Source organism: Pseudophryne corroboree, chromosome 2, assembly GCF_028390025.1.
Source record: "Pseudophryne corroboree isolate aPseCor3 chromosome 2, aPseCor3.hap2, whole genome shotgun sequence".
NCBI classification, from domain to species: Eukaryota; Metazoa; Chordata; class Amphibia; order Anura; family Myobatrachidae; genus Pseudophryne; species Pseudophryne corroboree.
In genome coordinates this window covers 920,580,363-920,606,314 of record NC_086445.1, presented here as the reverse complement: position 1 = coordinate 920,606,314, position 25,952 = coordinate 920,580,363, and the positions used below count along the sequence as shown (strand labels likewise).

The 25,952-nt window shown below is 46.4% G+C and overlaps 1 protein-coding gene across 2 annotated transcripts in view; it reads left to right on the top strand.

The window, feature by feature from the left end:
* Positions 1 to 25,952, top strand: part of MKS1 (MKS transition zone complex subunit 1) — a 154,163-nt gene that overhangs the window by 37,432 nt on the left and 90,779 nt on the right. For both annotated transcript variants that reach the window (XM_063956152.1, XM_063956153.1), the window contains 4 exons: positions 4,206 to 4,334; positions 16,971 to 17,075; positions 18,397 to 18,505; positions 18,659 to 18,715. In XM_063956152.1, coding sequence (XP_063812222.1) covers positions 4,206 to 4,334; positions 16,971 to 17,075; positions 18,397 to 18,505; positions 18,659 to 18,715 — 400 coding nt within the window. The remainder of the gene's footprint in view (positions 1 to 4,205; positions 4,335 to 16,970; positions 17,076 to 18,396; positions 18,506 to 18,658; positions 18,716 to 25,952) is intronic.

The following is a 25,952-nucleotide window of genomic DNA, read 5'->3' as shown; positions in this document are numbered from 1 at the left end:
TTATTAAAATATTAATATCATATACCCCACAGTCGACTGGACAGAAAACATATTAAAAACCCACAACATATAAAATGCTATATAGTATGAGCTTTTGTATATAACACCACTCCCAAGGAGGCTAATTCAAGGATTTGTCCATATAGCAGCAAATATTAATCACTTTAATGCTGATTATGATGGTTCACTTGCGACTACAGCGCTGCAGTTTTATAATTCATAAGACCCATAAGTCTAATGTCTGAGGAAGCCGCTGATTCAGCGATTGAAGGTGGAGAAACGCGTTACATTACGGCCCCTACAGTGTTTGGACTACTGACAGAGAGCCGACCTGCATGTGCTGGAAACGTTGCTGATATCTTTACACTTTGGTGTTTTTTCTACAAGTGCAATGAATCTCTATATATACACTGCTCAAAAAAATAAAGGGAACACTAAAATAACACATCCTAGATCTGAATGAATGAAATATTCTTATTAAATACTTTGTTCTTTACATAGTTGACTGTGCTGACAACAAAATCACACAAAAATTATCAATGGAAATCAAATTTATTAACCCATGGAGGTCTGGATTTGGAGTCACACTCAAAATTAAAGTGGAAAAACACACTACAGGCTGATCCAACTTTGATGTAATGTCCTTAAAACAAGTCAAAATGAGGCTCAGTAGTGTGTGTGTGGCCTCCACGTGCCTGTATGACCTCACTACGACGCCTGGGCATGCTCCTGATGAGGTGGCGGGTGGTCTCCTGAGGGATCTCCTCCCAGACCTAGACTAAAGCATCCGCCAACTCCTGGACAGTCTGTGGTGCAACGTGGCGTTGGTGTATGGAGCGTGACATGATGTCCCAGATGTGCTCAATTGGATTCAGGTCTGGGGAATGGGCGGGCCAGTCCATAGCATCAATGCCTTCGTCTTGCAGGAACTGCTGACACACTCCAGCCACATGAGGTCTAGCATTGTCTTGCATTAGGAGGAACCCAGGGCCATCCGCACCAGCATATGGTCTCACAAGGGGTCTGAGGATCTCATCTCGGTACCTAATGGCAGTCAGGCTACCTCTGGCGAGCACATGGAGGGCTGTGCGGCCCCCCAAAGAAATGCCACCCCACACCATTACTGACCCACTGCCAAACCGGTCATGCTGGAGGATGTTGCAGGCAGCAGAACGTTCTCCTTGGCGTCTCCAGACTCTGTCACGTCTGTCACATGTGCTCAGTGAGAACCTGCTTTCATCTGTGAAGAGCACAGGGCGCCAGTGGCAAATTTGCCAATCTTGGTGTTCTCTGGCAAATGCCAAACGTCCTGCACGGTGTTGGGCTGTAAGCACAACCCCCACCTGTGGACGTCAGGCCCTCATACCACCCTCATGGAGTGTGTTTCTGATCATTTGAGTAGACACATGCACATTTGTGGCTTGCTGGAGGTCATTTTGCAGGGCTCTGGCAGTGCTCCTCCTGTTCCTCCTTGCACAAAGGCGGCGTAGCGGTCCTGCTGCTGGGTTGTTGCCCTCCTACGGCCTCCTCCACGTCTCCTGATGTACTGGCCTGTCTCCTGGTAGCGCCTCCATGCTCTGGACACTACGCTGACAGACACAGCAAACCTTCTTGCCACAGCTTGCATTGATGTGCCATCCTAGATGAGCTGCACTACCTGAGCCACTTGTGTGGGTTGTAGACTCCGTTTCATGCTACCACTAGAGTGAAAGCACCGCCAGCTTTCAAAAGTGACCAAAACATCAGCCAGAAAGCATAGGAGCTGAGAAGTGGTCTGTGGTCACCACCTGCAGAACAACTCCTTTATTGGGGGTGTCTTGCTAATTGCCTATAATTTCCACCTGTTGTCTATTCCATTTGCACAACAGCATGTGAAATTGATTGTCAATCATAGTTGCTTCCTAAGTGGACAGTTTGATTTCACAGAAGTGTGATTGGCTTGGAGTTACATTGTGTTGTTTAAGTGGTCCCTTTATTTTTTTTATTTTTTTGAGCAGTGTGTATATATATATATATATATATATATATATATATATATATATATATATATATATGTGTGTGTGTATATATATATATATATATATATATATATATATATATATTATATATATATATATATAATATTCCCAAGATCCCGAGAAAGGGACACTGCATTATAGTCGTCATCATATGAACTGTGATAGCTGCTATGTAGTATACATCATCAAATGCCCATTAATCTTTTTTTATGTGGGGAAAACTATACGTACCCTTAGAGAAAGAATTGCCATGCATCGATCATCTTTCTCAACTGTTGGTACAAACACCCCTCCAGTAGCCAAACATTTTGCTTCTGCAAAACATACTATAAAGGACTTTCGCTGTATGCCTATTGACCATATTGTACCACTAAGACGTGGTGGTGATCGTAATAGATTACTGTTACAGAAGAAATGCTATTGGATCAATCGGCTAAATTCAGTTGCCCCCAATGGCCTCCATGAGGGTCAATATCTGAATTGTTTTTTGTGAACTATTTTTCAATGTATATAGGATTAATTGGATTTCCAGCAGTAACGTATTCCGTCCTCTTTGTGTGATATTATGTTTTTATTATATGTTCCTATTTGATAGGTCCAGTATTACACCGGGAACTCACCTGTGCCTTATTGATTTATCTTTGGATCCCACATAGTAGCTTTTCTAGTGCTATGTTAGTAGGAATCACAGCGGTGTTACTTGTAATAGGCTTATTTGATTGCCGTGCCCGCTTAGTTTAGGTGTTACCGTGGCACCCATGGCGTGGTTCTCGCAGGCTTTGTGTTCCTGTTTTTACAGGAAACAACCTGTGTGAGATTCCCGTTGCGTACGGGTTGCCTAGACGACGTGACATCACGTCCGCCCCCGAACTTTCGGGATCACTGGCGGACCGCAACGCTGTCATGGTTATCATGACAATGTGATGTCACTTCCGCCCGTATGTTTCTGCAATCACTGGCGGACTGTGTACATGCAGGACAGCAGGTGAGTTCCATTTGTGCATTAGTGGACATGCTTAAATAGGTTGTTTGGATGTTTTGTCTTTGTGTGGTCCTTGATGAAGGTGCAACACCAGCACCGGATCGGCTGTCGACCCAGATGAATGGGCAGCATATCATGAGGCTGTGCTATGATGACATGATGAGTATATGTTTATGCACTTTCTGTTTTGCCTCTCATGCTGTGAAAACTTTTTTGCACTTTATGGTCTTTTTCTACTTCTGCATTATCTGGATGTGCTGGCTTATTCTTTTTTCTATACTACTGCATTATGGGCCTTGCACTCCTGACTCTGGACTTGTGAAGTGTGCTGCATTTTTCTGAAAAAAATCAATCAATAAATAAATGAATAAATATATATATATATATATATATATATACATATATACATGTACATATGTATGTATATGTGTGTGTATATACAGGTTGAGTATCCCTTATCCAAAATGCTTGGGACCAGAGGTATTTTGGATATGGGATTTTTCCGTATGTTGGAATAATTGCATACCATAGTGAGATATCATGGTGATGGGACCTAAATATAAGCACAGAATGCATTTATGTTTCATATACACCTTATACACACAGCCTGAAGGTCATTTTAGCCAATATTTTTTATAACTTTGTGCATTAAACAAAGTGTGTCTACATTCACACAATTCATTTATGTTTCATATACACCTTATACACACAGCCTGAAGGTCATTTAATACAATATTTTTAATAACTTTGTGTATTAAACAAAGTTTGTGTACTTTGAGCCATCAAAAAACAAAGGTTTCACTATCTCACGCTCAGTCAAAAAAGTCTGTATTTCGGAATATTCCGTATTTCGGAATATTTGGATATGGGATACTCAACCTGTATATATAATATACACTCGATCCAATGGGATTTGGTAAGTATTTTAACCCTAACTGTCCCCTCCCACACCCTCACCCCAGAACTTACCTTCGGGATCCATCAGGATGCCGATCCTGAGCACCGTGAATAGAAAATTCTGTATCTCCTAGTCACATCTTATGCAAGTACACACAAACCGATGTTTGTGCAATAAAAATACAAGCAATACTGTAGTTGTGGTACTCCCATTTGTTCTGAAGCTTTCAAAGGATCTTTAGTGATATTTTGATACTACTAATCCATGACTGTGAGTATGGTTGATCTCTATCTGTTGTATCTTCTAGAGATGGAGCTGGGATACGGAATAGTATTGTCACATGGGAGCCATCAGAGGAGTTCATAAAGAATAATCACACCATAAATACACCAGTGCAGACCATGTACATCATGGTAGACTTGGGACCAAGTGGAAAGTGAGTCTGTTAATTTATTTTTGGTTATTTTTTTGTTTTGTATTAGAGAATTGACTAACTCACTGAGTACTGTACACTGGCATCTCTATAATAGTGAATTGGAAAACTCACACCGGCATCTCTATAATAGTGAATTGAAGAACTCACTGGGGTATATGCAATTGTGGTCGAATTGCCGCAAATGTCGAAAAACGGGGCATTTTCGACACAAAAAAAATATTCGACAATGCAATACAGTACTTTTCGACAAAAAAACGTCCGTTTCAGATTCGACAGTTGTCAAATTCGACAGTTGTCAAATTCGACATGTCTGCAATGGTAAAAATGCGGCTGTTCGACAAAAGAATATTCAGTTGAAGAATGTCTATTCGACAACAGTGCTTTTCGACAGTCATTTCGTCAATTTTAGTCCGCTCATTTTGGTGGCGGAATCTAATAACATTTTTAAAAAACATGTTTCTCTTACGTCCCAGAGGATGCTGGGGACTCCGTAAGGACCATGGGGATAGACGGGCTCCGCAGGAGACATGGGCACCTTAAGAAAGACTTTAGATCTGGTGTGCACTGGCTCCTCCCTCTATGCCCCTCCTCCAGACCTCAGTTTGATACAGTGCCCAGTAAAGACTGGGTGCTTTTCAGAGAGCTCTCCTGAGCTTTCTTACAGAAAGTATATTTGTTAGGTTTTTTATTTTCAGGGAGCCTGCTGGCAACAGACTCCCTGCATCGAGGGACTGAAGGGAGAGAAGCAGACCTACTTCTGTGAGTTTCAAGGCTCTGCTTCTTAGGCTACTGGACACCATTAGCTCCAGAGGGAGTCAGAATACAGGTCTCACCTTGGAGTTCGTCCCGGAGCCGCGCCGCCGTCCTCCTCACAGAGCCGGAAGATAGAAGCCGGATGAGTATGAGAAGAAAAAGAAGTCTTCAGAGGCGGCAGAAGACTTCATGATCTTCACTGAGGTAACGCACAGCAGTGCAGCTGTGCGCCATAGCTCCCACACACCTCACACACGGCAGTCACTGTAAGGGTGCAGGGCGCAGGGGGGGCGCCCTGGGCAGCAATATAAACCTCATTTCTGGCAAAAGAGATATATATACAGCTAGGCACTGTATATATAAAGAGCCCCCGCCAGTTTTTATTATATTTAAGCGGGACAGAAGCCCGCCGCCGAGGGGGCGGGGCTTCTCCCTCAGCACTCAGCAGCGCCATTTTCTCCACAGCACAGCTGAGAGGAAGCTCCCCGGACTCTCCCCTGCTTATCCACGGTGAAAGGGGGTTTCAGAGAAGAGGGGGGGGGGGGGGGCACATAATTGGCAGCAAATAATAGTATTACAGCACTACTGGGTAAACACATTGTGTGTTTTTCCTGGGGTATTGGCGCTGGGTGTGTGCTGGCATACTCTCTCTCTGTCTCTGTGTGGGGGAACTGTCTTCAGATAAGAGGATTCCCTGAGTGTGTGGTGTGTCGGTACGTGTGTGTCGACATGTCTGAGGTAAAAGGCTCTTCTAAGGAGGAGATGGAGCAAATGTGTGTGTGTGGCGTCTCCGTCGACAACGCCGACACCTGACTGGATATGTGGAATTAAGTGCTGAGATAAATTTATTGCACAAAAGATTAGAGAACAGACAGGGAATCTACCCATGTCTGTCCCTATGTCGCAGGGACCTTCAGAGTCTCAAAACGCCCACTATCCAAAATAATAGACACTGATACCGACACGGAGTCTGACTCCAGTGTCGACTACGATGATGCAAAGTTACACCCACAACTGGCAGAAAAGTATTCAATATATGATTATTGTAATAAAAGATGTTTTGCATATCACTGATGACCCATCTGTCCCTGACACGAGGGTACACATGTTTAAGGGGAAGAAAGCTGAGATAACATTTCCCCCCTCTCATGAACCAAATGAATTGTGTGAAAAAGAGCGGGAATCTCCAGACAAGAAACTGCAGTTTCCCAAAAGAATTCTCATGGCGTATCCTTTCCCTGCTAGGGCCAGGATACGATGGGAATCCTCCCCTAGGGTGGACAAGGTGTTGACACGTTTACCCAAAAGGTAGCGCTGACATACTAAGATACACCTACCCTCAGGGATCCTGCAGATAGCATGCAGAAAAGTACTTTGAAGTCCATTTACACACATTCTGGTACACTACTCAGACCGGCGATTGTGTCGGCAGGGGTTTATAGCGCTGTAGCAGCGTGGACAGATACCTTATCAGCGGAGATTGAAACCCTAGATAAGGATACCATGTTATTGACCCTAGGATATATAAAAGATGCGGTCTTATATATAAGACATGCTCAAAGAGACATTGGTCTACTGGGTTCTAGAGTCAACGCTATGTCGATTTCTGCTAGACGTGTCCTGTGGAACATGCAATGGACAGGTGATGCCAACTAAAAGAGGCATATGGAGGTTTTACCTTACAAGAGTGAGGAATTGTGTGGAGAAGGGCTCTCGGACCTGGTCTCCACAGCTATAGCTGGTAAATCTGATCTTTTGCGTTATATTCCCTCACAGCCTAAGAAAGCACGACATTATCAAATGCAGTCCTTTCGGTCGCAGAAAAACAAGAAAGTACGAGGAGCGTCCTTTCTTACCAGAGGTAAGGGCGCAGGGCACAGCTAGTTCCCAGGAACAGAAGTCCTCCCCGGCCTCTACTAAATCCACCGCATGACGCTGGGGCTCCGCTAAGGGAGTCCGCCCCAGTGGGAGCACGTCTTCGACTCTTCAGCCACATCTGAGTTCACTCACAGGTGGATCCCTGGGCAATAGAAATTGTTTCTCAGGGTTACAAGCTGGAATTCGAAGAGGTGCCTCCTCGCCGGTTTTCCTTATCGGCCCTACCGGCTTCTCCCCCAGAAAGGGATATAATATTAAATACAATTCACACATTGTATCTCCAACAGGTGGTGCTCAAGGTTCCCCTCCTTCAACAAGGAAGGGGATATTACTCAACCTTGGCTGTAGTCCCGAAACCGGACGGTTCGGTCAGACCTATTTTAAAATTAAAATCTATGAACCTATACTTGAAAAGGTTCAAATTTAAGGTGGAATCGCTCAGAGCAATCATCGCCAGCCTGGAAGGGGGGGATTTTATGGTGTATCTAGACATAAAGGCTGCATACCTTCATGTTCCCATTTATCCACCCCATCAGGCGTACCTGAGAATTACGGTTTATTGTCATTACCAATTTCAGGGTAATTGGCGATCCCCTAATAAGGGCGAGATCAAAAGAGCAGTTGTTGAACACCGTGTCACTTTCGCTGAAGGTGTCACAGCAACTCGGCTGGATTCTCAATATCCCGAAGTCACAGTTGGTTCCTATGACTCGTCTGCCCTTCTTGGGTATGATTCTGAATACGGACCAGAAATGGTTTTATCTTCCGATAGAGAAGGCCCAGGAACTAATGACTCCGGTAAAAAACCTATTAAAGTCAAAACAGGTGTCAGTGCATCACTGCACTCGGGTCCTGGGAAAGATGGTGGCATCTTACGGGGCCATTCCCTTCGGCAGGTTCCATGCGAGGACTTTCCAATGGGATCTACGGAACAAGTGGTCCGGATCACATCTACAGATGCATCAGTTAATCACCCTGTCCCCTAGGGCCAGGGTGTCTTTCCTATGGTGGCTGCAGAGTGCTCACCTTCTGCAGGTTCGCCATCCAGGACTGGATTCTGGTAGCCACGGACGCGAGCCTCCGAGGTGGGGGAGCAGTCACACAGGGAAGAAACTTCCAAGGTCTTTGGGTCAAGTCAAAAAACTTGTATTCAAATCAACATCCTGGAGCTGAGGGCCACATACAACGTTCTTCGGCAAGCGGAAACATTGCTTCGCGACCTACCGGTTCTGATCCAGTCGGACAACATCACCGCAGTGGCTCATGTAAACCGCCAAGGCGGCACGCAGAGCAGAGTGGAAATGGCAGAAGCCACCAGGATTCTCCGCTGGGCGGAAAATCATGTAAGCGCATTTTCAGCAGTTCATTCCGGGAGTGGACAACTGAGAAGTAGACTTCCTCAGCAAACACGACCTGCATCCAAGAGAGGACTTCTTTAGGAAGCCTTCGCACAGATTGCAAGTCAGTGGGAACTGCCACAGATAGACATGATGGCGTCCCGCCTCAACAAGAAGCTACAGAGGTATTGCACCAGGTCAAGAGACCCTCAGGCAGTAGCTGTAGATGCCCTAGTTTCACCGTGGGTGTTCCAGTCGGTCTATGTATTTCCCCCTCTTCCTCTCATACCCAAGGTGTTGAGAATGGTAGGAGGGAGAGGAATGAGAACAATCCTCATTGTTCCAGATTGGCCACGAAGGACCTGGTATCTGCATCTGCAGGAAATACTCACAGAAGATCAGTGGCTTTTTCCTCTAAGACAGGACCGGTTGCAACAGGGGCCATGTCTATTCCAAGACTTACCGCGGCTGCGTTGGACGGCATGGCGGTTGAGCGCCGGATCCTAGCGGATAAGGGTATTCCGGATGAGGTCATTCCTACGCTAATAAAAGCTAGGAAGGACATGACATCTAAACATTATCACCGTATATGGCGAAAATATGTTTCTTGGTGTGAGGCCAGGAATGCTCCTACGGAAGAATTCCATCTGGGCCGTTTCCTTCACTTCCTGCAAACTGGAGTGAATTTCGGCCTAAAATTAGGATCTATTAAGGTTCAGATTTCGGCCTTATCCATTTTCTTTCAAAAGGAATTGGCCTCTCTCCCTGAAGTACAAACTTTTGTGAAGGGAGTGCTGCATATTCAGCCTCCTTTTTGTACCTCCGGTGACGCCTTGGGACCTTTAACGTGGTGTTAAGTTTCATTAAGTCACACTGGTTGGAACCACTTAAAACGGTGGAGTTGAAAAATCTCACTTGGAAGGTGGTCATGTTATTAGCCTTGGCTTCGGCTAGGCGAGTGTCGGAATTAGCGGCTTTATCACATAAAAGCCCCGATCTGGTTTTCCATATGGATAGAGCAGAATTGCGGACCCGTCCTTAATTCCGGCCAAAAGTGGTTTCATCCTTTCATATGAACTATTGTGGTGCCTGTGGCTACGCGTGACTTGGAGGATCCCGAGTCCCTTGATGTGGTCAGGGCTTTGAAAATTTACGTGGCCAGATCGGCTACAGTCAGAAAAACAGAAGCACTGTTTGTCATGTATGCAACCAACAAGATTGGTGCACCTGCTTCAAAGTAGACTATTGCTCGCTGGATCTGTAACACGATTCAGCAGGCGCATTCTACGGCGGGATTGCCGTTACCTAAATTGGTCAAGGCCCATTCCACTAGGAAGGTGGGCTCTTCTTGAGCGGCTGCCAGAGGGGTCTCGGCGCTACAGCTGTGCCGAGCTACTACTTGGTCGGGTTCAAACTCCTTTGCAAACTTCTATAAGTTTGATACCCTGGCTGAGGAGGACCTCCTGTTTGCTCAATCGGTGCTGCAGAGTCATCCGCACTCTCCCGCCCGTTTGGGAGCTTTGGTATAATTCCCATGGTCCTTACGGAGTCCCCAGCATCCTCTAGGACGTAAGAGAAAATAAGATTTTAAACCTACCGGTAAATCTTTTTCTCGTAGTCCGTAGAGGATGCTGGGCGCCCGTCCCAAGTGCGGACTACTTCTGCAAGATTTGTATATAGTTATTGCTTAAATAAGGGTTATGTTATAGTCTCATTGGTCTTGGACTGATGCTATGCCGTTTTCATACTGTTAACTGGATAGTATATCACAAGTTATACGGTGTGATTGGTGTGGCTGATATGAATCTTGCCCTTGGATTAACAAAGATCCTTTCCTCGTACTGTCCGTCTCCTCTGGGCACAGTTTCTCTAACTGAGGTCTGGAGGAGGGGCATAGAGGGAGGAGCCAGTGCACACCATATCTAAAGTCTTTCTTAAGGTGCCCATGTCTCCTGCGGAGCCCGTCTATCCCCATGGTCCTTACGGAGTCCCCAGCATCCTCTACGGACTACGAGAAAAAGATTTACCGGTAGGTTTAAAATCTTATTTTTTTGTGTTTTTTTTGTTACTAATCTATTTATATTAGAAGGGATTATCTACTTGGTTTGTCTATTAGGAGCCACAAGTATTATTTATATATTTTTTTAAAGAATATATGTTTTTTTTTTTACTGACTAAAATAATCTGAAGAGATCAGAGCATGTTTTTCAGTGGGAATGGGTTAAAAATCTTGAAAAAAAATGCGTGGGGTCCCCCCTCCTAAGCATAACCAGCCTCGGGCTCTTTAAGCCGGTCCTGGTTGTAAAAATACGGGGGGGAAATTGACAGGGGATCCCCCGTATTTTTACAACCAGCACCGGGCTCTGCGTCTGGTCCTGGTGCAAAAAATACGGGGGACAAAAAGCGTAGGGGTCCTCCGTATTTTTAACACCGGCACCGGGCTCCACTAGCTGGAGAGATAATGCCACAGCCGGGGGACACTTTTATACTGGTCCCTGCGGCCGTGGCATTAAATCCCCAACTAGTCACCCCTGGCCGGTGTACCCTGGAGGAGTGGGGACCCCTTAAATCAAGGGGTCCCCCCCTTCAGCCACCCAAGGGCCAGGGGTGAAGTCCGAGGCTGTCCCCCCCCCATCCAAGGGCTGCGGATGGGGGCTGATAGCCTTGTGTCAAATAAAAGAATATTGTTTTTTGTAGCAGAACTACAAGTCCCAGCAAGCCTCCCCCGCAAGCTGGTACTTGGAGAACCACAAGTACCAGCATGCGGGGGGGAAACGGGCCCGCTGGTACCTGTAGTTCTACTGCAAAAAAAATACCCAAATAAAAACTGTACACAGACACCGTGAAAGTAAAACTTTATTACATACATGCATACCGACACACCCATACTTACCTATGTTTACACGAGGTTCGGTCCACTTCTCCAAGTAGAATCCATGGGATACCTGAAAATAAAATTATACTCACAAAAGTCCTGTGTAGCATCTGTCCTCTTCTCTGTATAATCCACGTACTTGGCAAAAAACCAAACTGCATTACCCGGACCACGCACTGAAAGGGGTCCCATGTTTACACATGGGACCCCTTTCCCCGAATGCCGGGACCCCCCGTGACTCCTGTCACAGAGGGTCCCTTCAGCCAATTAGGGAGCGCCACGAGTAACCTCACCGCTGACCGCAAAGTTCCCACCATTGAAGATAATGGAGCGGCTGTGCTATGTGCTGTCTGACAGCTCAGACGCGCACAGCCAATCAGGAGAGTGCCACGACGTGGCGCTCCCTGATTGGCTGAAGGGACCCTCTGTGACAGGAGTCACGGGGGGTCCCGGCATTCGGGGAAAGGGGTCCCATGTGTAAACATGGGACCCCTTTCAGTGCGTGGTCCGGGTAAATGCGTTTTATTTTTTTGCCAAGTACGTGGATTACAAAACAGAAGAGGACAGATCTACACTGGATTTTGGTGAGTATAATTTTATTTTCAGGTACCCCGTGGATTCTACTTGGAGAAGTGGACCGAGCCTCGTGTCAACATAGGTAAGTATGTGTGTATGTAATAAAGTTTTACTTTCACGGTGTGCGTGTAGTGTTTTTATTTGGGTATTTTTTTGCAGTAGAACTACAGGTACCAGCGCCCCCCCCCCCCCCGCATGCTGGTACTTGTGGTTCTCCAAGTACCAGCTTGCGGGGGAGGCTTGCTGGGACTTGTAGTTCTGCTACAAAAACCAATATTCTTTTATTTGACACAAGGCTATCATCCCCCCATCCGCAGCCCCTGGATGGCGGGGACAGCCTCGGGCTTCACCCCTGGCCCTTGATTTAAGGGGTCCCCACTCATCCAGGGTACCCCGGCCAGGGGTGACTAGTTAGTGATTTAATGCCACGGCCGCCAGGACCGATATAAAAGTGTCCCCCAGCTGTGGCATTATCTCTCCAACTAGTGGAGCCCGGTGCTGGTGTTAAAAATACGGGGGACCCCTACGCTTTTTGTCCCCCGTATTTTTTGCACCAGGACCGGACGCATAGCCCCTGTCAATTTTTTCCCCGTATTTTTACAACCAGAACCGGCTCAAAGAGCCCGAGGCTGGTTATGCTTAGGAGGGGGGACCCCACGCAATTTTTTTCTGGGTTTTTTTAAACACTTTTGTGCCATCCAAAAAGTCGAATCCAGGATGCACACTTTCCGTCAATTGGTCCATTTTTCGACAGCGGATCCGTTTTTTGTTGAATATGTCGAATTCGGGTCCCGGCGGGAGGGTATGTGACTGTCGAATTGTGTCGAATTTAAAAACGGTCTAATTCCAGCCGGAATTCGACCGCAATTGCATATAGCCCACTGAGTACTGTACACCGGCATCTCTATAATAGTGAATTGAAGAACTCACTGAGTACTGTACATCGGCATCTCTATAATACTGAAATGAAAAACTCACTGAGTACTGTACACCGGCATCTCTATATTAGTGAATTGAAGAACTCACTGAGTACTGTACATCGGCATCTCTATAATAGTGAACTCATGATATCCAGCTTGTCCGAAACATTCATGGTGCCTTCAAATCTGCGATAGGTGTTGCTTGAAAATATTTTCTGCATTCTGTTAGAGCCAAGTCTATATTTTCTGCAGCCATCTGGCATGTATTGGAGATGTCTTGTGAGATGGCTGAATCCAAGCAGCCACAAAGGCCTTGTTAAATTGGCAGTTTTTAAGTTCTGCCCTTTGGCTGTGATGAGAACACTAGGAGATCTACAACTTTAATGCAGTCACAGCAATCAGTCAGCTTACCAGTCAAATAGTGGATCTTTGACTATTAAAGGCTGTGAAAAATGAACCATGAATGAAACAAACATCCTGTGAAACAGATCTTTAGTAAATTAATTCGGAACCATTAAAGTTTCTGACAGTTTGCCCATTATTTGCATAAAGCAACTGTGCGTCTGGTTTAAGAGAGACGTAGGTAAACTCTGTGTTTTACGTATATCCCTGATGTTTGAGATCTGTACTGAGAGAGCCTGCAGTGCCCCCAACACCCATTGCGGGCCCGTGGCAGTGCTGCCTCCTTTGATATAAAACCGTGGGGTCGGATGTCTGTCTCCCCTATTTTCTGGGAGCGGCAGATTTACTGGCCTCCCAAGCGGGCAGGAGGCAGCCTTTCTGAGTAAGCTTAGGCTTACTCATTTGGCTGAAGCTGCCACCATTGCACCTTTGGACGCAGTATTTATATCTGAGATGCTGACAGGTGGCATCTTTTTCCTTCAGACGCAGACATTAGCGTATTTTCTCACAGTAGTTGCGTCCACAGACGCCCATCTCAATCAGGCTCTGTATCTGAATGTTCAGGTTCATGTAGGTTAATAACAGTGGTGTGCGGGCAGGTGAAGCAGGGCCTCTCCTGTCATACTCCAGTATACTCTAGAGATTTGTCTATAAAAATGTTAACAAAATTACAAAGATGATATTTTACGAATCATTTTTTTAGTCAAAACTCGGGAGTATAGTGGTCTATGGCAGGTGAGGCAGTGCCTCTCCTGCCTACCTTGTCCGCACATCTCTGATCAAAACTCACCACATTTCCAGCAGTGTATACCTATCTCACTGTACAGATGGAGCCCTGCTCATCTATCCCCTTAATAGGATTAATTGAGCCAGCGCTGTCGGACTTAATCCCCTGCTATGTTGTTCTCTCTGTATTGTATTGCAGCTGAGAACAATAGATGAAAGGCTTATGCTAATAAACCTTGGTGCACCATGGCGCACCAGCGAAGGCTAGATGAGCGAGGCTCCATCTGTATTTCCCTCAGGTTTATATGTGTTTGTAAATCTGGTTCTGATACTAGTCAGTGCTTCACCAGCCGTTTACCTCCGCGCACTTCACTGGTTGATAGATATAATGGAATAGTAAGCTTTCAGCATTGACACATGTATGCAGTTTGTGGGCGCGCACAGACAGGTATAGTTTGTGGTATAAGGTGTTAGTCACATGTTATACTGGTTTTAGTTATGTATTCCCAGCAATGGAAATCAGTCATTTGCTGTTATTGTGAGGAATAATGCTGTTACATTACATGCAGTACGAATGGTGTAATGGTTAGCATTACTGCCTCACAGCACTGAGGTCGTGGGTTCAATTCCCACCATGGCCCTAACTGTGTGGAGTTTGTATATTCTCCCCGTACTTGCGTGGGTTTCCTCCTGGTACTCCGGTTTCCTCCCACAATCCAAAAATATACTGGTAGGTTAATTGGATCCCAACAAAAATTAACACTAGTATGAATGTGTGCGCATGCACATGTGGTAGGAAATATAGATTGTAAGCTCCACTGGGGCAGGGACCAATGTGAATGGCCAAGTATTCTCTGTAAAGCGCTGCAGAATATGTGTGCGCAATATAAATAACTGGTAATACTAATAATAATAATAATTGCCAAAGTGCATACCTATAAAATGCTTATATGTGTAATTACACAATGGCTGGCTCATAAGCTGTGGTACTTTTGTCCAGCATATGTTAAGTATTGTATATTTATCAAGTGGGAAAGTATAATGATGGTCGCTGCAGACTGCATAATAATGTAATAACCCTGAACTGTGTCAAATGCAAACTATTACTAGTAGAGGGCTCTTTAAGGTGTATTTTATTATTAAAATACTTCTCCACCCAAAATCATCCTGCCGGCACTGGGGGTGTCCTGCTATTCTGCGGACAGAAGCCCCCTTGCATTAAGTCTCTGGACAGGTGACTTTGATTTTGTGCTAAGACAGGAGCATGAAAAGTAAGCACATATATTTTCTTACTTGTTGCTCATCGCACAATTTATGTAAAAAAAAAGTTTGTGAATAAACATTTTAAATACATGTATGGTGTCTTTACATTTCCTAAACACTAGGGGTTCGATTTACTAAAGCTTCTAAAACAGACAAGTGGTTGTGTTGCCCATAGCAACCAATCAGATTTTAGCTTTTTTTTTCACTCTCTATTGCATTCTATGAAATAATAGACAGAATGTCATTGGTTGCTATGGGAAACATTATTACTTGTCTGTTTTAGAAGCTTTAGTAAATCTGCCTCTAAGTGCCTGATTCAGATATGGACAGTTTATCACAGCGGCTGCATAAAAATATGCTTGAAGGAAAATGACGCCTCCTGCCACCATCTGGGATCCGAGTGCTGCAGTCGGAGAACCATTGCGACTCTGAAGGTGGGTACACACTGGCCGATATATTGGCCGCTCTCTTGAACGGCTGATATATCGTGGGTCCGTCGGCCAGTGTGTACGGGCGATACGTCTGTGAACTCCGTCGTTCACACACATATCGCGTCGGCCCCGCAGCACAGCCGACGGCCAATATATCTACCGATATATTGGTGCGTCGCTCTGTGTGTACGGGCAGTTGGCCGATTGCCCGTACACATGCTGCGGCAGCCGGCGGTGATTGACAGCTGAACTGGGCGGGCGTGTGTACACGCCCGCCCAGTTCATGACGTCAGTCCCCGACGGACCGGGCTATGTGTATGCTCAACACACTGCCCGATCCGTCCATAGATATATCTGCCGATCAGTTGATCGGCAGATATATCTACCAGTGTGTACCCACCTTCAGTCTTGATGTTTGCAACATTGGCCATCTGAATAAGCCTAAGCTTTCTCAGAATGGTCACCTTGTCACTAAAGACTAAGACACTGGCCTTGCTGAGCCCAGAAAACTAACATGCCCTTGTTTTCTGGAAACGCAGACATCGCTGCCCAACTAGGGGGCACTGCGTGTGATCTCGCAGGGCTCATTCTGCACATGCACAGTCCCACAAACATAGAGCATGTATGTAAATCGACGGGTTACACCTCTGAAGCAGGCCTAAGTATTATCTTTCAGACTCTCTCCTTTCAAATTCTGGGTCTGATTTGGGGATGTATACTAATGCTGCCACAGCTGCAAATTTGTTCGCAGTGACTGTGTGCAAATCTAGAGATGCCACAGATGCCTAGATCTGTATTGAGACATCCCAGCGCCTGTTCATTAATATGCAGCCTCTGTTGCAGATGAGTCGGTTATCTAACTTTAATGTGGACCTATGGTATGGGCACAGGAAGTAAGAGCCCTTGCAGCTGCGTATGGAATCGAAGTCGCCGGTTGATACACATGTAGCGATGCACCTGCTTTTTTGCCCCCACCGCCCCCACTTTCCCTGACTATCGTTCTCTTTACAAATAAATGCTCACTGCGACAGTCATCGCAAGACCATTGCAGCACATGCGCATTGATACTTAGGGGTCTATGTACTAAGAGTTGGAGAGAGAGAGAAAGTGGCTACAGATAAAGTACCAACCAATCAGCTCCTAACTGTTCATTTTCACCCTGTAATACTGCAGTTAGGATCTGATTGGCTGGTACTTTATCTCCGTCCACTTTATCTCTCTCTCCAAGGCTTAGTAGAGTACATAGACCGGTGAGACACTTCTACAGTTGGCCAATAATTGCTCAGCTGCTTAAAAATTGTCAATACTCACTGAAGTACTAATGATTAGGACACCTACAGTAATGCTACGTGATTACAGGAAAAAACATTTATTATTCGTATTATTTGGTTGTTTTATTTAATGTAAAACATTAGTTTGCTCATAGCTGTTTGACTGCATGTGAGTAACTTGTGTTGTATTTGAATCCTTTACAGACTGGGATTCAAAGAGAATGAGCATGTTCTCTGTACCATACGTGTAGACAGTAATGGCGTGATCACGTTCAAGCCGGATGTAACTGGCACAAAGGGTCCGTACAGGTAAAGGAGATCCCAAAGAAGACTACATTTTATATATAAAGATCTTATAGAAAATAACAGCAAATGCATTGGGCCTGTGGGCACTGACCATGTTGAAGCTCTTAGGCTGGGAAGTTTCCTTGTGCTATATAGAGAAATTATACAATAGAAGGTAACAGGGTGCACCTGTTTAGTTCTGGTAAGTTTTATTATGACTAACAGGCATGTAACCAAATGCACATATGTGAATAAATTGAAAGCACAGTGTAACTGTAAAGGGGGGTACACACGGAGAGATCCGTGCTCAAATTCTAAGCAATCTGACTACATTGCTTAGAGGTTAAGCACGGATCTCTCAGTGTGCAGGGTGCCGGCGACAGCAATGCGCGGTCCTACGTGTCTCTACCGCCGGCTCTAGATTATGCAAGCATGCATGCCAAATCTAGTGAGATCGCTAATTTCACCCAGCGGTCCCAACTGCCCCCCCCCCCCTCACTCAGAACACATCGCGCCGTGCTGAGTGGGGGAGAGATGTGTGCTGAGTGGTCTGTGCTAGATCGCTCAGCACACATCTCTCCACGTGTGTACAGGCTTAAGTGAATCAGAGTGGTAAGTGATACTATCTGGGACACATGATTAAGATTAAATATCCAATGCGTTTTATGATTTGTTGGCTTTGTCAGTGGTGTGTAATCTGAGATTGTCATTATAATGAGTAGTTACATATTCACCTTTTGCATAGTATACAGTAATAGAACATGAAACACAATAATCTTTTTCAGAATACCTCTCCAGGGGGATGTAGTCAAAAGGTTGATAATCACAATTGTCAGCAGTTATGATGCTGACATTGTTATGACATTGAAATGTCAACATTAGGGTTGCCGGTGGAGGGGTTTGGCACTAGGGTAAGGGGTTAGGGATAGGGGAGAAATACTTACCGGCAAGCTGGAGTATGGGTGGTCTGACCCGGAAGTAGCTATGACATGGCCGCTGGGATTAGGAAGACACTGCTAGCGCCGCTGCAACTGTCTGGAGACATTATATAACTGTCTACCTAATGAATGTCATCATTGTGACTGTCAACATATTATATCACAGCCCCTATCTTATTCCCTGCTCTGGGGTCAAACATTTACTCTGAGCACAAATTGGCTAATTTCTGGGATCTTGTCTCTGGGTTATACTGCCACTAGAAAATGGCGGCCAAATTCCAGGACCCCATGGGGCAACTGGTATACGAAGTCCAATAGAACCCATGAGGTACTCTTGGAAGCCCCACCATTGATCTACAGCTGGCACTGATTTACAGTTAGTAATTCCCACTCCCTTTTCTATTTAGGCTGGAGGTGGAGGGTCACAAGCGTGAGCTATGGAAATTCACCCTGCAGCACGTGTCTGAGTCAGTACAGAGAGCAGAGCAGGAGCAGGAGGAGAATCTCTACAAGGATGTAAGTGGATCTACAGGGGACTTAATCTACAAACTGTGTGTGCATGTGTACTCAATATCTCTCCCACCCTCTAAATAACCTTACCCAGTTCTTCTGTTCCCATGTTTTATATAATGTAATATTGTAACGTCCCTGTTATTTATTATTCCTCAGCTGTACAGCCGACATAGGGAATACCTGAACGGTTTGGTGGGCTCAGATTTTGAGATGGTGAGTTGACCTGCTGCGCTTTTTTGTTTTCCCTCAGTTTTCTGCATGTAAAAATATTGCAGCCTCAGAGCTGTGTCTACTGTGGGGTGGTGGTCTTCAGTATGCCGACTGACGGGGTCCCGGCGCACAGTATACCGGCGCCGGGATCCCGACAGCCGGCATACCGACAGCCGGCATACCGACACTTATTCTCCCTCCTGGGGGTCCACGACCCCCCTGGAGGGAGAACAAAATAGCGTGGCGAGCGCAGCGAGCCCGCAAGGGGCTCATTTGCGCTCGCCACACTGTCGGTAAGCCGGCGGTCGGGCTCCCGGCGCCGGTATGCTGGTCGCCGGGAGCCCGACCGCTGACATACCATAGTGAACCCCTACTGTGTACAGGTAGATGACCATACTATATAAAGGCCAGCCCAGAAATGGCTTTGCTTTTGTTTTGCCTTTTGTCTTTTTTTTATTTTGCTTGTACATCTGCTTCTGTTACTCCAGGTTATCCATTTAGATGTCTACAGGTGAAACTCAGAAAATTAGAATATCGTGCGGCAGTGACACATCCTGCTGTAGTGCTGCTCTCCCCGCGGCTCTCCCCCTCTCCTCCTCTAAGGTCCCTCATCTCAGTCCGACATTTTTTTATGTCGGACTGAGATGGTCGGAAACAAGGCCAAATCCTGTCGAATTTGGTCCTGTTTCCCTCAAAAGTACGTGAATCGGCAGCTATACCGCCAATTCACGTACTATTCGACAAGTCGAATTCCCTGACTTGACGAATAAAAATAGCGGGGACTGAATATGTCAAATCATGATTCGACCTTAAAAAGTCGAAAACTGACGTCTTTTCGACAGAAGGCAGCTTTCGACCCTAATTGAATACACCCCAAAATCAATAAAAAAGGGACAAGAGGAATACGAAATTTGAAGCCCATGTCCAAGATCCGTCTGTGTGTTGTGGCTGTTGATGCACTAACTCCAGCCTCAGTCCACTCCTGATTAGAGACATGAGACGGAACAATGCAGAAGAGCTGAAGGCCACTATTAAAGCATCTTGGTCTTCCATAACACCTCAACAGTGCCACAGGCTGATAGAATCCATGCCACGCCACACTGAGGCAGTAATTCATGCAAAAGGGGCCCAAACCAAGTACTGAGTACGTATGCATGATTATACTTTTCAGAGGGTCGACATTTGTGTATTTCAAATACTTTTTTTTGTATTGATTTTATATAATCTCATTTTCTCTAACGTCCTAGTGGATGCTGGGGACTCCGAAAGGACCATGGGGAATAGCGGCTCCGCAGGAGACTGGGCACAAAGTAAAAGCTTTAGGACTAGCTGGTGTGCACTGGCTCCTCCCCCTATGACCCTCCTCCAAGCCTCAGTTAAGATTTTGTGCCCGAACGAGAAGGCTGCAATCTAGGTGGCTCTCCTGAGCTGCTTAGAGTAAAAGTTTAAATAGGTTTTTTTATTTTCAGTGAGACCTGCTGGCAACAGGCTCACTGCACCGAGGGACTAAGGGGAGAAGAAGCGAACTCACCTGCGTGCAGAGTGGATTGGGCTTCTTAGGCTACTGGACATTAGCTCCAGAGGGACGATCACAGGCCCAGCCATGGATGGGTCCCGGAGCCGCGCCGCCGGCCCCCTTACAGAGCCAGAAGAGTGAAGAGGTCCGGAAAATCGGCGGCAGAAGACGTCCTGTCTTCAATAAGGTAGCGCACAGCACCGCAGCTGTGCGCCATTGCTCTCAGCACACTTCACACTCCGGTCACTGAGGGTGCAGGGCGCTGGGGGGGGGGGCGCCCTGGGACGCAATGAAAATACCTTAAATGGCTAAAAATACATCACATATAGCTCCTGGGCTATATGGATGTATTTAACCCCTGCCAGTTTTCCACAAAAAAGCGGGAGAAAGGCCGCCGAAAAAGGGGCGGAGCCTATCTCCTCAGCACACAAGCGCCATTTTTTCCTCACAGCTCCGTTGGAGGAAGGCTCCCTGACTCTCCCCTGCAGTCCTGCACAACAGAAACAGGGTAAAACAAGAGAGGGGGGGCACTAAATTGGCATATTAATATATACAGCAGCTATATTAGGGAAAAACACTTATATAAGGTTATCCCTGTATATATATATAGCGCTCTGGTGTGTGCTGGCAAACTCTCCCTCTGTCTCCCCAAAGGGCTAGTGGGGTCCTGTCCTCTATCAGAGCATTCCCTGTGTGTGTGCTGTGTGTCGGTACGCTGTGTCGACATGTATGAGGAGGAAAATGGTGTGGAGGCGGAGCAATTGCCTGTGTTAGTGATGTCACCCCCTAGGGAGTCGACACCTGACTGGATGGTCTTATGGAAAGAATTACGTGATAGTGTCGGCACTTTACAAAAGACTGTTGACGACATGAGACAGCCGGCAAATCAGTTAATACCTGTACAGGCGTCTCAAACACCGTCAGGGGCTATAAAACGCCCGTTACCTCAGGTCGATACAGACACTGACACGGACACTGACTCCAGTGTCGACGGTGAGGAAACAAACGTATTTTCCAGTAGGGCCACACGTTACATGATCACGGCAATGAAGGAGGTTTTGAACATTTCTGATGATACAAGTACCACAAAAAAGGGTATTATGTGGGGTGTGAAAAAACTACCCGTAGTTTTTCCTGAATCAGATGAATTAAATGAGGTGTGTGATGAAGCGTGGGTTTCCCCCGATAAAAAAACTGCTAATTTCTAAAAAATTATTGGCATTATACCCTTTCCCGCCAGAGGTTAGGGCACGTTGGGAAACACCCCCTAGCGTAGATAAGGCGCTCACACGCTTATCAAAACAAGTGGCGTTACCGTCCCCTGATACGGCCGCCCTCAAGGAACCAGCTGATAGGAAGCTGGAAAATATCCTTAAAAGTATATACACACATACTGGTATTATACTGCGACCAGCAATAGCCTCAGCCTGGATGTGCAGTGCTGGGGTGGCTTGGTCGGATTCCCTGACTGAAAATATTGATACCCTGGACAGGGACAATATATTATTGACTATAGAGCATTTAAAGGATGCATTTCTATATATGCGAGATGCACAGAGGGATATTTGCACTCTGGCATCAAGAGTAAGTGCGATGTCCATTTCTGCCAGAAGAGGATTATGGACGCGACAGTGGTCAGGGGATGCGGATTCCAAACGGCATATGGAAGTATTGCCGTATAAAGGGGAGCAGTTATTTGGGGTCAGTCTATCGGACCTGGTGGCCACGGCAACGGCTGGAAAATCCACCTTTTTACCCCAAGTCACCTCGCAGCAGAAAAAGATACCGTCTTTTCAGGCTCAGTCCTTTCGTCCCCATAAGGGCAAGCGGGCAAAAGGCCACTCATATCTGCCCCGGGGCAGAGGAAGGGGAAAAAGACTGCAGCAAACAGCCTCTTCCCACGAACAGAAGCCCTCCCCCGCTTCTGCCAAGTCCTCAGCATGACGCTGGGGCCTTACAAGCGGACTCAGGCACGGTGGGGGCCCGTCTCAAGAATTTCAGCGCGCAGTGGGCACACTCGCAAGTGGACCCCTGGATCCTGCAGGTAGTATCTCAGGGGTACAAATTGGAATTCGAGACGTCTCCCCCTCGCCGGTTCCTGAAGTCTGCTTTACCAACGTCTCCCCCCGACAGGGAGGCGGTATTGGAAGCCATTCACAAGCTGTATTCCCAGCAGGTGATAATCAAGGTACCCCTCCTACAACAGGGAAAGGGGTATTATTCCACACTGTTTGTGGTACCGAAGCCGGACGGCTCGGTGAGACCCATTTTAAATCTGAAATCCTTGAACACTTACATAAAAAGGTTCAAGTTCAAGATGGAGTCACTCAGAGCAGTGATAGCGAACCTGGAAGAAGGGGACTATATGGTGTCTCTGGACATCAAGGATGCTTACCTCCATGTCCCAATTTGCCCTTCTCACCAAGGGTACCTCAGGTTTGTGGTACAGAACTGTCACTATCAGTTTCAGACGCTGCCGTTTGGATTGTCCACGGCACCCCGGGTCTTTACCAAGGTAATGGCCGAAATGATGATTCTTCTTCGAAGAAAAGGCTTCTTAATTATCCCTTACTTGGACGATCTCCTGATAAGGGCAAGGTCCAGAGAACAGTTAGAGGTCGGAGTAGCACTATCTCAAGTAGTACTACGACAGCACGGATTGATTCTAAATATTCCAAAATCGCAGCTGATTCCGACGACACGTCTGCTGTTCCTAGGGATGATTCTGGACACAGTACAGAAAAAGGTGTTTCTCCCGGAAGAGAAAGCCAGGGAGTTATCCGACCTAGTCAGGAACCTCCTAAGACCAGGCCAAGTGTCAGTACATCAATGCACAAGGGTCCTGGGAAAGATGGTGGCTTCTTACGAAGCGATTCCATTCGGCAGATTCCACGCAAGAACTTTTCAGTGGGATCTGCTGGACAAATGGTCCGGATCGCATCTTCAAATGCATCAGCGGATAACCCTGTCTCCAAGGACAAGGGTGTCTCTCCTGTGGTGGTTACAGAGTGCTCATCTCCTAGAGGGCCGCAGATTCGGCATTCAGGATTGGGTCCTGGTGACCACGGATGCCAGCCTGAGAGGCTGGGGAGCAGTCACACAGGGAAGAAATTTCCAGGGCTTGTGGTCAAGCATGGAAACGTCACTTCACATAAATATCCTGGAACTAAGGGCCATTTACAATGCCTTAAGTCAGGCAAGACCTCTGCTTCAGGGTCAGCCGGTGTTGATCCAGTCGGACAACATCACGGCAGTCGCCCACGTAAACAGACAGGGCGGCACAAGAAGCAGGAGGGCAATGATGGAAGTGGCAAGGATTCTTCGCTGGGCGGAGAATCATGTGATAGCACTGTCAGCAGTGTTCATTCCGGGAGTGGACAACTGGGAAGCAGACTTCCTCAGCAGACACGATCTTCACCCGGGGGAGTGGGGACTTCACCCAGAAGTCTTCCACATGATTGTGAACCGTTGGGAAAAACCAAAGGTGGACATGATGGCGTCCCGCCTCAACAAAAAACTGGACAGATATTGCGCCAGGTCAAGGGACCCTCAGGCAATAGCTGTGGACGCTCTGGTAACACCGTGGGTGTACCAGTCAGTGTATGTGTTCCCTCCTCTTCCTCTCATACCAAAAGTACTGAGAATCATAAGAAGGAGAGGAGTAAAGACTATACTCGTGGCTCCGGATTGGCCAAGAAGGACTTGGTACCCGGAAATTCAAGAGATGCTCACGGAAGACCCGTGGCCTCTACCTCTAAGAAAGGACCTGCTCCAGCAGGGACCATGTCTGTTCCAAGACTTACCGCGGCTGCGTTTCACGGCATGGCGGTTGAACGCCGGATCCTGAAGGAAAAAGGCATTCCGGATGAAGTCATCCCTACCCTGATCAAAGCCAGGAAGGATGTAACCATACAACATTATCACCGTATTTGGCGTAAATATGTTGCGTGGTGCGAGGCCAGGAAGGCTCCTACAGAGGAATTTCAACTGGGTCGTTTCCTGCATTTCCTGCAAACAGGACTGTCTATGGGCCTCAAATTAGGGTCCATTAAGGTTCAAATTTCGGCCCTGTCAATATTCTTCCAAAAAGAACTGGCTTCTGTTCCTGAAGTTCAGACGTTTGTCAAGGGAGTACTGCATATACAGCCTCCTTTTGTGCCTCCAGTGGCACCTTGGGATCTCAATGTAGTTTTGGGATTCCTAAAATCACATTGGTTTGAACCACTCACCACTGTGGACTTAAAATATCTCACATGGAAAGTGGTAATGCTGTTAGCCCTGGCTTCAGCCAGGCGTGTCTCAGAATTGGCGGCTTTATCCTATAAAAGCCCTTACCTAATTTTTCATACGGACAGGGCAGAATTGAGGACTCGTCCTCAATTTCTTCCTAAGGTGGTTTCAGCATTTCACTTAAACCAGCCTATTGTGGTGCCTGCGGCTACTAGGGACTTGGGGGATTCCAAGTTGCTGGACGTAGTCAGGGCCCTGAAAATGTATGTTTCCAGGACGGCTGGAGTCAGAAAATCTGATTCGCTGTTTATCCTGTATGCACCCAGCAAGCTGGGTGCTCCTGCTTCTAAGCAGACGATTGCTCGTTGGATTTGTAGTACAATTCAGCTTGCACATTCTGTGGCAGGCCTGCCACAGCCAAAATCTGTAAAAGCCCATTCCACACGGAAAGTGGGCTCATCTTGGGCGGCTGCCCGAGGGGTCTCGGCTTTACAACTTTGCCGAGCAGCTACTTGGTCAGGGGCAAACACGTTTGCTAAATTCTACAAATTTGATACCCTAGCTGAGGAGGACCTGGAGTTCTCTCATTCGGTGCTGCAGAGTCATCCGCACTCTCCCGCCCGTTTGGGAGCTTTGGTATAATCCCCATGGTCCTTTCGGAGTCCCCAGCATCCACTAGGACGTTAGAGAAAATAAGAATTTACTTAACGATAATTCTATTTCTCATAGTCCGTAGTGGATGCTGGGCGCCCATCCCAAGTGCGGATTGTCTGCATTACTTGTACATAGTTATTGTTACAAAAATCGGGTTATTGTTGTTGTGAGCCATCTTTTCAGAGGCTCCTTCTGTTATCATGCTGTTAACTGGGTTCAGATCAAGTTGTACGGTGTGATTGGTGTGGCTGGTATGAGTCTTACCCGGGATTCAAAATCCTTCCTTATTGTGTACGCTCGTCCGGGCACAGTATCCTAACTGAGGCTTGGAGGAGGGTCATAGGGGGAGGAGCCAGTGCACACCAGCTAGTCCTAAAGCTTTTACTTTGTGCCCAGTCTCCTGCGGAGCCGCTATTCCCCATGGTCCTTTCGGAGTCCCCAGCATCCACTACGGACTATGAGAAATAGAATTATCGGTAAGTAAATTCTTATTTTCTGAGCTTTTGGATTTCGGGGTTTTCTTAAGCTGTAAGCCACAATCATCCAACATTATAACAAATAAAGGCTTGAAATATCTCACTTTGCATGTAATGAGTCTATATAATATATTAGTTTCACCTTTTAAGTTGAATTACTGAAATAAATGAAGTTTTGCACGATATTCTAATGTTCTGAGTTTCACCTGTATTATGGCAGCAGGAAGTAACTTGTAACGGCAGTTTGATTGCTGGCTATTGTACTATGCACACTAGTGGTTACGCAGCATGCAGATAGAAGTTTGAAAAATTGGAACTTTTTAAAAAGAAAAAAATTGTACTTTGCTATTGTATAATAAAAGGG